This window comes from Mixophyes fleayi, chromosome 6 (genome assembly GCF_038048845.1).
Source record: "Mixophyes fleayi isolate aMixFle1 chromosome 6, aMixFle1.hap1, whole genome shotgun sequence".
NCBI classification, from domain to species: Eukaryota; Metazoa; Chordata; class Amphibia; order Anura; family Limnodynastidae; genus Mixophyes; species Mixophyes fleayi.
Window position 1 is genome coordinate 169306261 of NC_134407.1, and position 13268 is coordinate 169319528.

Consider the following 13268-nt stretch of genomic DNA (forward strand, 5'->3'; position numbering starts at 1 on the left):
CAGGCTGTGTGTGTATGTTGAGAAATTTAGACTGTAAGCTCCAATGGGGCAGGGACTGATATGAATAAGTTCTCTGTACAGCGGTGCGGAATTAGTGACAATATATAAATAGCTGATGATGATGATACTGTATAACAGATTATTTATGGTGACAAATGTTTTTCTAGAAAGAGTAATTAACTTATCAAGTGCTTTTATGTTTATGATATAGTTTAGTTCACATACTGAATGTTGTGTCCTTCTATTAGATGTTTATAAGTGGCAATCTCCATTTCCAAGTAGGTCTTCTGATCCATTAGACGTTGATACTCATGGTTCTGCTGTTCTAGATCAGATCGGATTTGAGCCAGTTGAGCTTGAACATTATCAATCAGACATTGTAATTGGGCAAGTTGGGATCCAAAACTGGCCGCTGTCTCAGAAATAGTGGACTCCAGGCTGGCAATCTACAAAACCACATTAAGTTGCATTAATTCAAAAAAGAGACCTATTCAAATTCATTGCTATACAAGAAAGGTGGGAAAATAAAGTTTCTTCAATTACCTCTTAGAAAGCACAGGGTTACATTTAGTAAGTGCAGAAAGAATTGCATTGAGCTGCACCCCTCTTATATGTTATAAGCAGTGGTAACGACTCCTGCAAGATCACCATATTGGCTTGTATTATCTCTGAAAATTATCTGAAACCTCATGATAAACACTGTTTCTATTGGTTAATGAGTAAAATACTACATATGCTATTCTACTGAAAGTCAAGGTCAACACTTACTGTCAGCCCCCTTTTTGTAGAAACAAGTGTGGTTCAAGGGCAATTTACCCTCTGGCCCCCTTGACAGCTATCTCCTATGTCACTTACCAGACTCATCTGACTCTGCAGCTCAATCTCCAGAGTCTGCACGGTAAATTTCAAGTCAATAATCTCATTATTAAATGACTGCAGTTGCTCTTCACTGAAGGAGACATCCTGATTCAGATCACTGGCCTGGAAGCAGAAGAAACAGATATCTGAATAAAAATGTTTCACTCATATTTTTACTTATACAACAGTAATTATGTCCATTCTAGTAAATATTAAAAGAAAATAATTTAAAACCACTTGACAGTGAAAGAACTTTGATTATACTAACTTTTTTGAACTAGTAATGATGTTTCAAGTTAAAGCGTCACTTTTCAGCAAGACTATGAAACCCATTTATATGAGTTACATAATAATAGTCACATATCATTTGGTTAATTTACAAATCTTTGCCCGATCTGTGCTATATGAGATGTTCTTTACAATCTTCAGCAAAAGTAAGTGCTAAGGAAGGGGTAGGGTCACCATTCTCTTTCAACAGAGGTAGGGGTATCATTTAGATTTTCTGCTTCTGACATCCCATAGATTGTAAGCTTTCAAGCAGGGCCCTCTTTCCTCTCTGTGTGTATTAACCGATATTGTTTTATTACTGTTTGTTCCCAACTGTAAAGTGCTATGGAATCTGCTTGCGGTATATGATAAATGTGGATGATGATGATGATGATGTGTATTACATCCTCTAGAATGCAAGTCACCAGGTATTACCCTTGTACGGAACATGTCCTCAACCTCCCTGAGATTCCTCTGCATTAGATTTTCATATTCTTCTCTGATCTCCGACAAAACGCTTTGCAAATCAACTGATGGGGCAGCATCCAGTTCCACATCGACTCTGGCACCCAGTTGTGCTTGTAGAGAATTCACTTCCTTTATTGGAAACATAACATAATTTTGTGATATAATGCCAGCCTAACGAAAGCCACTTAATCATTACTGTGTATGTCAATGACTTAGGACTTGGCATGGACAGGTGCAGAAATAAGGTTAAGAGAAGGGTATTTTGTTTTACCTCTACGTGGCTGTTTTTCAACTGTAAAAGTTCTTCCTGGAGGCATTGGTCTTGTCTCTCTAAATCTTGAATCCCCATATTAAATTCATCCAAGGCTCTACTCAGACTACTAATTTCAGTTTCGGCATTGTTAATCAGGCTTACCTCTGACTGGTACCTAAGAGGTCAAAAGTGAAGTGAAAACAATGTGGTTCCTATGTGAACAGCTGATGGTATAGTAATCAAGTCATTGCATTACAACATTTGGAATGGTTATTAACATGCATGTCCATTAGTAGTACAGTATAATCTATCACAATGGAAGTTATTTACTAACAGAGGTTCATCGTTGAGCATTGTAGTAACTTATAACAACCAATCAGGAGGTAGCTTTGAGTGGTCTAGTTCAACATAGACCACAGAAAGGAAATGTCTTAATTGGATGTTATAGTATATTGCAATGTCCAGGTTTGCTAATATTTGTTAGTAAGTTACTTCCAGTGTATTAATGAGGATATTAATGGAACTAATGCCCAGGTACCAGGAAAAAAATGAAAGCAATTATCTGATTGGTTTCTATGGATTATTACTTTTTTGCCCAGTCCCCCATGCCTCAGTTTTCATAAATGTAATCCAATATTTCAAATATAGCGAGATATACAAGAAATGTTAAAGATGGGCAATATTAAGATAGATTGTTTCATAAATCTATTCCTATTATTATTGTTTGGAGGATGGAATAAGACACACTAAAGAAACAAACTGGATAAATTAATGAGGTATAGTAATCTGTCATGAATATTCAGGTCTGCTGACATAATGTCCATGTCCAACTTATAATTTCCTGCTAATGCTATTGAAAAGAATTATGCGATTTCCAAGCATACATAGCCTTTTGAATACTACAGGACCATTGGACGGGAATTTAGTTGAATTTATTGATTTACTATTATTTTATTATTAATTTGGAATTTATAAACCAACAGACTGGTGATTTTTTTAAGAATTCCAAACATTTTGATCATTTTTGAACTGCTTTGTTCATCGCTAGTCCTTGTGAGAGCAAGAAATACATACCCCAACAGACCTTATTATACTATGGCAATTTTTACTGCTAATAGAAAGCATGTCACCAACCAGATTTTGGGTATGGTCATGATCTAATGGAAATATGGTTGCTCAGAGCGTGGTACTGTTGGACTGAGAAAATGGCTTATGTGGGATGTGGACAATTTTGCCCTGACTTTTTGTTTTAAAATGCATGGAGATGTGGAAACAATCAGTTTAACTTGTTTTTTCTCCCTTGTAAAAGTTGTACTTATAATCACATAATCCTGTAATGCCCATACCTGTTTCTCAAGTCAGTAGCTCTCTGCTGGGCATTGTCTATCTGGCGCTCAGTTCTTGCATTTTCCGATGTAGTCAAAAATATCTACCAAGGATGAAAAAGCAGAATTTTCTAAAATAAATATATGGCATTAGTATTGACAACATAAGTTATAAAGGAAAAGTGGTATTCAAACTTTGGGGTCTGTCTACTAATGCAAAAATGCAAAAAAAAGTGATACATTTCTTCTATATTTGCCTCCTCTCAACTGTTTAGTGCTGTAGCCATGCAAGAATGATAATACGATTATTCGTTGCCATGTGGCATGTACATCCATACTCCACAATCATATGCCAATAGTTTTGAGTAGTGCTGGGTTGTGTGTATTAACAGCTGCAAACAGTAATACGAAGTACAAGGGTTGCAAGTAAATGCAGATAGTAAATTATATTTTCAGCTGTTTCCTTGCATAGGTGAAGCAGCTTCGGTTTGAGACAGAAATTGTGGGGCTGTCATGATTAAACTAACCTTTAATCTGATTTACTGTCCCAAAATGCTATTACAAGGATATCAAATCGTAGAATATGTTACAATATAGAGCTATTAGTAGCATTTGCAAATATATACAAATATATAGTAAAAATGTCAAGAACATCTAGAGATAAAGATATTTGAGACAGCTTTGATATCTGATACACCTTTTTTAGTGCATACACTTCATCCATAGGTGCCTTTACCACATTTCTGCAGGTCAAATAACCTGTTTTAAATTGAAGCATTAATGGACTATATAAGACGACAGATCTCAACATTGGTGACAAAATACCTTTAAATGATGAATCAATTGGTATTTAGTTGTGTTTTATCTGTTGATCTTTACATAAACAAAATAAAAACAAAGGAAAAACCAAGAGACAAAGGAAATTTTCTATTAACTACCTACATTCACAATGTCGCCAATCACAATGCCAACATTAAAAAAGCAATGGCGTCAGGTCCGGGGTAAAAGTGATTGACGACATTGCAATTGTCGCCAATCACACTATCGACATTGTCAACCTGTCAGCACAATGGAAGTGTCAACATTTAGTCTACCGACATGAACATGTCAGCAGGTTAAGTGTCGATATTTCCAGTGCTGGAATTATGACCGCTACCGCTCACAAGATATATAACAACCCTCCCTACACTTTGTTTGCATGTGCCTGTTTTATGTATCTCCTGTTTTTCCCACTGTACGACGCTGCAGAGCACTGTAGACGCTGCAGAGCGCCTTACAAATTCACGCTATTAATAACAATTTATCAATGAAATCTCAACACACACTGCAAGATGTTGATCAATGATTTGGCAGTAAATATGATGATAATACAACTGAACTAGATAATTAAAATTCAATTTATAATTGGCCCAGACCTTCAACAATAAAAATCCAGTGGTCTATTAAAAAAAAGTTAATATGTGATTTTCGGAATTCAAAGCTCTAAAGACTAAACTAACTAAATTCTATAAGAACCATTGATCTCCTAATACACTTAACTTATATCTTAAATCACATAGTTATTGGTTTCTGAAATGCATTTAAGTTTTTTTTACCATATTCTGCAGCTCCTGAATGGATCTTAAATATTGGCTTGAGTCAGGCAATGTGCTAGGGGCATTGTTTTCATACCATCCAGAGATCTCCCGCTCCAGCTGAGCATTTTCCTGTTCCAGAGAATGGACCTTCTCCAGATAAGATGATAGCCGCTGGTTAAGATGTTGCAAGGTTTCTTTCTCATTGATACTGAGCAAACCAGTGTTCTTCCACCCATGGTGGGAGACTGTTACATGGCTGCCATGCTTGTGGCCACCGTGTAGGCTTCCATGTCCATGACCAGAAGAAGAGTGTGTGGAAAATGAGGCTTTTGAGCATCCATGGACACTGGGAGCTTTGTAATGACCTCCATGATGTAAAACAGAGGAGCACTTATTGTGAAATTTATGGAGGCTTCCATGATGGAGTGAATAATTATGACTGGAGGCTTTAGGGTAATGACCACCAGAATGACAGACCTCAATGAGGGATCTCATGGTTCCTATGCAAGTTTCTACAAATGGAGGCTGGAATCTGCTGTTTGATCAACAAGTCAAGTACATCCATCTCCTCTGCTCTGGACCTCTTTTTATAGGAAGTACATTTATTGAGGTTAGATCACTTTATAGCCATTTTATATGCATCAGAGTCCCTTTTAGCTTGTCTGGCATCTTTTTCAAATTACACAGTGCAGCACACTATGACTAACTATATTTACTATATGAACTACTATTTAATAATGTACATCAAAACGGATGATCCACCACACCCTATCAATACTGGATTTTGTAAACCTTTTTTTTCTATTTGTTTAACAGCATTATTATTATGTTACCATAAAGCTGGCATTATAAAGTATTTTTAATATTAAAATGGAGATGTAACATTTATAAGACATATGTGTTTGATGCAAAGAATCAGCAATGCAATCTGTAAAAGTAGAATATTCATTTGTATTCAAGGTAGATAATAAATAATAACATGAAGCTTTGCATTTTTCATCAACTTTGTATGAACTTTGAAGATGGAAAAGATAGAAGAAAAATGTTATAGGGATAATCGAGGGTAGGAATTGGGCCGAAGAAACATAAACTCAGAGGTTGCAAAATATGAAGAAAAATAATTGAGCTTAGCAAGAGTTAACATAAATTTGTTATGAATTAATAGCCAATGAGTATAGGGGTCCAAGGAGAGGCAGAGTTGTGGAAGGCTTCAAAGGATGGGAGGTGTCAGTTTTCTTTCTTTTCTGGTGAGAATAATCTGACTGGACTTGTTGGTGAGTTTAATTTAATTCTGATCTCTGTTTTCTGTGCCCTGCTCCTATTACTGTCAATCTTTTATTTTTGCTTTCTGTTTTTTTTCCTATATATTTCTTTGCTCTATCCACTACTGTTCCCTTCTCTTTTTCCTATTTTTTCACCCCTGTGCTTTTTCCTTGCCACATCTTTCATCACCCCCCATGACTCACTATTTAATTTACTTCACTCTGAATTTTATTTTATTTTTATTTTTTTTCTCCCTCTTTCCCCTCTTCATTTGCAATTTGTTGTTAGCTACTCCCCCCTGTTCAATCACTGCCATTATTCACATTCCCAAGAAACCCCGGGTGCCCCCTCACCAGCTCATAAAGGCTTCCTGGGGTCCCACCGAAGCTGGACCAAGGCGCTTCCACTCAGTGGACATGCTGGTGGCCAGTCAATCTCTCCCCTGCGCTACTGGCAAGTGAGCGGATAGTGTCGGGCACCTCCAGCCTGCCCCTGAACGCTACTACATATGCTAGGGTGACAAATTCGGCATTTGTATGTGAGGTTGCGGTAGGTAATCAGAAATTGCCCACTGCTGCTTTCACTGCCACCTCTGAAAGTTCCTCCTCTGTTGTGGTTGGTCCCTGCTGCCCATGGGACCCCCTTCCCCTTCACCACAGCCCTCACCAGCCGGTGTATACCCGGAGCCTAATACATTTTCCAAAGGACCACTAGTAACTGGACCTCCACCGCATCTGCCTTGGACTGCCCCCTGCAAGCTTAACCCATTCCCTTCTCATTCCTATGTCCAGAACTTGCCCTTCAATATCTGCCAATCACAAGCTTCCTGGCCCTGTTCCCCTTGGTCTTCCTTTTCCTGATTTCCCACCCTGCTTTACAGTGGATTGATTTTGGACCTAACTTTTTACCTTATGGGCAGGGCTCTGCTTCTTTTCCATATGTTTCTCCTTTCTTCCCATTTGGTTCATTCCAATTTAGTTATCCTTTCCATTCTCATGATCCTTGCATTCCCGGTTCTCGGCATAATACCCATCAATGCGCAGAGTCCAGAAATTCTGAAGTAGCCTTTTTCCACTAGTTATGGCCAACCCATTGTCCCCTTCTGGCCTCTGCCAGGCCGGATGCTCAACACCTGCTGCAGCCCACCCCTTCCTTGCCCGCCGCATCCTCTTCAACTTCAGTGAGACCAACATATCCCCCCTCTCCCACATCCCCCACACACACAGAAGTTGTAGGCTTCTGGGCTTCCGCCCCCTGGATCCCTGACTCTTTATATTGCCGTTGGTTCCTGGTGGAGGGCAGATTGTGATGGAATAACACACTGACACTGGTGTATTGTAGCAGTTTTCATTACCCATGTTAACGGGCAGCTAGTGTGTAATGGGGGTAGAGGACTAGTTAACACCTAGCTTCTCTCCCAGCTTAACGCCACCCCATTTTATATTAGTGATCATTAATTTGTTGGCTATATATTTAATCAAATATTTAGTTTGGCCTTTCATCCTTATAGATTGAACAATGTAGCTACTCATACAACTCCCATCCAATACCTAAGGGAATAGTTTATTCAGTTTATGCTTCAATTAGGGAGAGTAAAGATAATTTCTGTTTAAGAGCACAATACACTAAGCTTATCTTAAGATCATTAAATTTCAGTATACTGAATCTGTGTCACTCTAGCAGTTTCCATTTTAACTGTTAATGAATGGTTAGTGCTCAATGGAGTGAGAAAGGGAGGGAAATATTGGAATTATCTCCCAGCCCGATACCATCTGATCTCTGACAGTGACTATCAACTTATAGGGTGAATATTTTGTCCATTCACATATCCCCCTGGCACATATACTAGTATTGAATAGATAGTGCCAAGGATTTAATCCTAAACAGTACCGTGGCTGGACACCTTTTTGTCCATTTTATCAGTTATATTTTGTTCTTCATTTTTCACACATATACCTTTTAATATTTCGCTACTAGATGGTTTTAGAACAATTATCTAATAAAGTTGTATTTAACAGTAATTTATTTGATTCATTATTTCTCTTCAGTCCATTAGAGTGCCCCATATACTCATTTCTTATCCTTTCTACTGGATTTTTGTATGGGATGGAATATGTGTCCACTTCTCTGGGTTCCATAGGTGTGGAGGGATCCGAATTGCCAAGTAGTGGCCTGCGGTCAGGACAGTGTGCATTGCTACTGTCTTCTTTGTCTAATGCCGCTTCAGACATTGTTACCTGTATGTCAGATGTACCGGCTTCTTCTGTGACCCAGCCTATGGTGTATTGGAGTATTGCTCCCGATGCTGGGAGTGCTGTTTCTGTTTCATCCACTACAGGACTTGCATGATGTGGTTCGCCTCAGCTCTCGAGTCATCAGTCTTATCTGTTTTGGTGCAGCAGTTTCATCTGGACAAGGCAGCTCCCATGAATTGGAGGAAGCTTGCTGCATCGGCTCTGCTTTCTGTTGACGTGGGGCTTGAACAAGATAGCCTGGGGTTTAACTCTTCCTCAAAGAGTAAGGGTTCTTCTAGATCAGGGGGCAGGATTGAGAGGCTAATACATCTCTTTGAGCGAAAGCTCGGTGGTTCCCGTTGCAGTGCCAATGATGTGTGAGGGCTCACAGAGTAGTGAGTGATATACAGCAGTCCTTCAGGACATTAGGAGTAAAGTGCATGTATGTATGTGAAAGTATGCTGGTTTTTACTGAATGTTATTTGGAGACAAAATCTGAGCAACAAATGAATGTCCTAAACTATATCTATCTTATCCGCAGAATGTACGTGTGCTCTAATGGCATTGTTTGGAAGCGTTATGATGAGCCTTTTCGTAAAAAGCAAGATGGTTTATGAGTGATGGTATTTGGATGCTAGGATGTGGAAGTTTGCTTGGATGTCACGCAGCCGAACGCTGATTTGTCTGATGGGGAAGCTGCCAAGAGGAGACTGGATTCAGGGAGGCCTGGTTCGTCAGTTCATTTCAGAAGTAAATGCTTTATCTTAATAGTGGGCATTGTGAGCGAGGCTCTTTCCGGACGCTTCAGGTATGATTGTTCCACGTGTGGATGGGAAGATGTAAGGAGAGAATACTCTAGGCACCCTGGCCTTCCACCAGCCAAGTGCTCCAGTTCAGGGACTCCTGCTTGCTAAGGCTTTTATCTCCGTGTTGCTGTCACAGTTGCGCAAGTGGTTAGAGTGGTACCCCAATGGTCTGGATGACCATTTTTTATGGGGAGGGATTTTAAATGGTTCCAGGCTGCTTTTTTGGGGAACTGTTTGGGTTGGTTTTCCCCAGAACTTAAGTCAGCCTGGGAGCTGCCACTGCATGAGAGTTTGGGGAGAATGTGTGGCCCTTTCTTTGCCTCTCCCACCCCATTGCCTAGATTGGTTTTGCTCCAGGTAGTGGTGTGCCCAAGAAGGAACCGGGTAAGTTCCTGCTGATTCAATACCTGTCCAATCCCCCAGATTTGTCAGTGAATGACTTTATGTGTCTAGTGACTAGTACACAAATCTGTGTGCAGACTTGTGTACTAGTCATTTGAAGAGGCACTTGTTGAGGAGTTTGGCTATGGCATGTTGCTGGCAAAGCTTGATGTTCAATTTGCTTTTAGACTCCTTCCCTTGCTCCCTTCTTCATTCCAGTTCATGGATTTCATGCTGCAGGATGGGTGCTACAGTATGGGGACAAAAGCTTGCCCATGGGGTGCACAGTGTTATGGGCATTTTTGAGTTCTTTAGCTGTTTATAGATACTAATGGGTCTACTGTTAGTCAGGAGGTTTTGTTTTATGCTCACAGTTATGGGAGTACCAGTTGCACCAGGTAAGACAGAGTGCCCGAAATTTAAGATGTCACGTTGAAACAGGTTTAGTCCCTACTAGCACTTTTGAATTTTGCATATTGCCTTATTCCTATGGGAAGGGTTTTTGACAGAAAGCTTGAAAAGGCTACTGCCTTTCATTGCAGCATTTCAATGGGGTTTGCTTGTGGGTTCCTCCTCCAACAAACAATGGGAACATTCAGCTGTCTACTGGTGCAGCCGGGTCCTCCAGTTTCATGGCTTTCCTGAATGGTGATTGGTGCGCTGCTCCATGGCCAGTTGATTGGCAGCAGGAGAGGCTCACGAGAAATCTCTTTCTATTGGAATTGTTTTCGGTTATTGTCGCAGCTGAGTTATCGGGGGGATCACTTGCGCGGAAAGAGCATTGCTTTTTTGTGTGACAATTTATGTGTGGCCCAAGCTATTAGTGATCAGAGGGTCACTTCTTTTGCCTTGTTCAGGTTTCTTAGGCATTAAGTCTATAAGTGTCTGTGCCTCAACATTGTTTTCAAAACAAGACATGTTCCTGGCTCCTCCAACGTCATTGCGGATGCTTTGTTGCATTTTGATTGGGCTGATATTCGTTCTGTTGTGCTGGCGCCTAATGTTTTGGGGGTCCCCTTCTGTACTGCTAGTGGCTTTAGAGGTAAAACAATAGAGGAGCATTTGTTAGCTTTGATTTGGGGCAAGTCCAAGGCCTTTACAGCATCTGCCCTGTGGGGAATTTCTTTTATTTGAAGTTGCAGGGTTCAGCTGACGTTACTAAATCACTTTCTGGTCTGCAAAACCTATAGAGGTTGGGCCAAGATCTCCATGGTGGTGGAGGATAAAAGGCAGCCTATTGATGGGGGGCTTCTAGTTCACTTGTCGATTCACCTCGACAAGGCTCGTACTAATCATAATCATCATCAGCTACTTATATAACCACTTGTTGGAGGTTGGTTTTGATATTGTGATTGATCAGTTTGAGGCTTGTTTGTTTCATTTGGCTTTTTCCATGGCTTCTTTTTGAGCTTTTCGGTTGAGGAATTGGTTGCATCCTCGAGCTTTGTATCTTGATTGGGTTTGTTTTCCAATAATGTTGTTACCCAGTATGACTGTTTAGATTTTAGGATCCACAGGTCTAAAACTGACCCACTCTGTAAAGGGCGTTGGATCACAATGGTGGGAAGATTCCGCAGCTCGTATAGTTCAGTTAGCCACAATCCATTTGAATAAGGATCCTGCCCCCGAGGGTAATTGGTTGAGGATCACCTATAACTAGGTTCCAGTTTAAGGCTGTTTTTAAGAAATGTGTGTGTAGGATTGTTTTGAATACTGCTGACTGTGGCACCCACTCTTTCAGGATTGGTGCCACTACAATAGCGGCCTCAGAGGGTTATTCGGTTCAAAATATTGTGGCTTTGGAAAGATGGAAATTGGGGTGTTTTAAGAAATATATAAGGCAGAATACTGTGCCTTAAGGCTAGGTTTTGCTCCCAGCAAGGCTGACCCATAACATGAGGTGCTTTCCACATTCAGAGGAGGCATGGAGGGATTTCCCTAATTTTTCTTCTAAAAGGGGACCAGATTAGTGTCTGACTCTCTGAAGTTTTACAGTTTTACCTCTATATGGAACATCCATTCCCTGGCTAGGCCTGCTGTGGTTTTTAACTGTTTCTGTCCGTTTAGCTCATGTTTCATTTACCTCCATGTTTCAGGATTACGGCAGGACTGCAGAACGATGTGGTTGGTGGGCCATTCCTTTGTGTTTTGGAATGAGATGGCTCGCAGCACGAGCATTTTCCGTGATGCTAGCTTGATTTGTTGGTTGGATTTTAGAGGGCTTCAATGGGCTTCTCTTTTGGGTATCCTTGTTGCCACTGAGGCAAAGTTTTGGCCCCCTTGTATATTGTTCATTCATTTGGTTGATAATGGTTTGAGAAAATTGCTGGTTTTGGACCTCATTGAGCACATTAAATGTGATGTTACAGTGATTCGATCCCCTAGCCTACAGTACATTTAGCATGGTCTGATATCGCAGACCATGAGAGACTAGAGTCAATTTAATATCAGCCAATTAACCTATTAGTATGTTTTTGGAGTATGGGAGGAAACCATAGCACCCAGTTGAAACCCATGCAAACACGAGGAGAACATACAAATGCCACACAGATAATTCCATGGTCGGGAATCGAACTCATGACCCCAGTGCTGTGGTGCAGAAATGCTAACCACTAAGCCACCGTGCTGCCCACAAGATTAATACAACCATTGGTAAGTTTCTGATGGGTTTAGGGGATTTGCTGGTTAGTTATCTGGCCATTGGAGTTAGATCTTCTCATTTGTACAGGGCGAATGGGGTGCATCTGTCTGTGGAGGGCTTGGTCTATTTTATGGAGCAAACTGTTTTGGTTCTTTCTGGGCTTTGAGAGGTCATGGTGGTGGTGGGTTTAGGTTCCTTTGGGGAGGAGCCTAACTGTGGCAGAAACGCATGCAAATCAGAAACCATAATGACACATTTGGGTGGCAGTTGAGCATTTTCTGTTAACAGGGATGTTCAATTAGCAATACAACCCTCAGAGAGTTATGAGGCACCGCCTGATCGAGCAGGATCCAGTTAGTGAGCCAAAATAGAGTAGACTTTTGCTCCACCACCCAGAAGTGCGTCTTCTATTTCATCAGCAGTGGGGTAATATGTATATATTTTATGATATGTCAACACTTAATTTTTCCTGATGGGGCATCATTCAATGTACAGACTTGTGGTGCTACAAGTGCTTATGTGCATGCTGACTCTTGTAGTTCCACAAGTCTGTACATTTAATGGTGTCCCCATCAGGAAATTTAAAGTGTTGACATTTCATAAAATATTGCCCCACTACTGATATGATATCATATTTTCTTCAATATCATAATTACAGGAGGCATGTATGATATACATATTAATGGTAACTTATGATCTGTTGTGTGGCGGTAAAATCATATTTGTAAGCCATTCTGGTGAGAAGTTAGGACAGAATAAATAAAACCTTATTTGAAAGGTGTTTTGAACAGGAGTCATAAACCCCTAATTTGAATCTATACAGGCTTTCTAACTCTAATACCACAGGAAGAGGGGCTGTGGGCCCTGCAACAGTTTTAAAACTGTAGTGTAACTCTAAGAAATTGTTCACTTTGGGGAGCCAATCTGATTTTGAAAAGTATCCCTTTTTTTCTCCTCTCAGCAACAGAAACTTGATAATACGAGAATTTTTTCAATTCTGTGTTTTAGCCTTTTTTTATTTTACAAGAAACAATTACATTATATCTTTGTATGTTATTTCTTAATTGTTTTATCTTAAGCATTGTAGATTTATTTTCCATATTATATTACACTTAATAAGTTCAGCTCTCTGTGTTCTTACACATTCACATGTCAGACAGCTGGTCAAAATGCTACAAACTTAAAATAAGGGAAA

The 13268-nt window shown here is 40.1% G+C and overlaps 1 protein-coding gene across 1 annotated transcript; it reads right to left on the reverse strand.

The window, feature by feature from the left end:
* Positions 1 to 212: 212 nt before the first annotated feature.
* On the reverse strand, positions 213 to 5243 carry LOC142095396 (keratin, type I cuticular Ha6-like). The gene is made up of 6 exons (XM_075178346.1): positions 4767 to 5243; positions 3193 to 3275; positions 1865 to 2021; positions 1561 to 1722; positions 856 to 981; positions 213 to 446 (listed from the first exon to the last, which is right to left on the reverse strand). Exons 1-6 carry the CDS (start codon positions 5241 to 5243, stop codon positions 213 to 215), a joined length of 1239 nt encoding a protein of 412 aa, XP_075034447.1.
* Positions 5244 to 13268: the final 8025 nt, after the last annotated feature.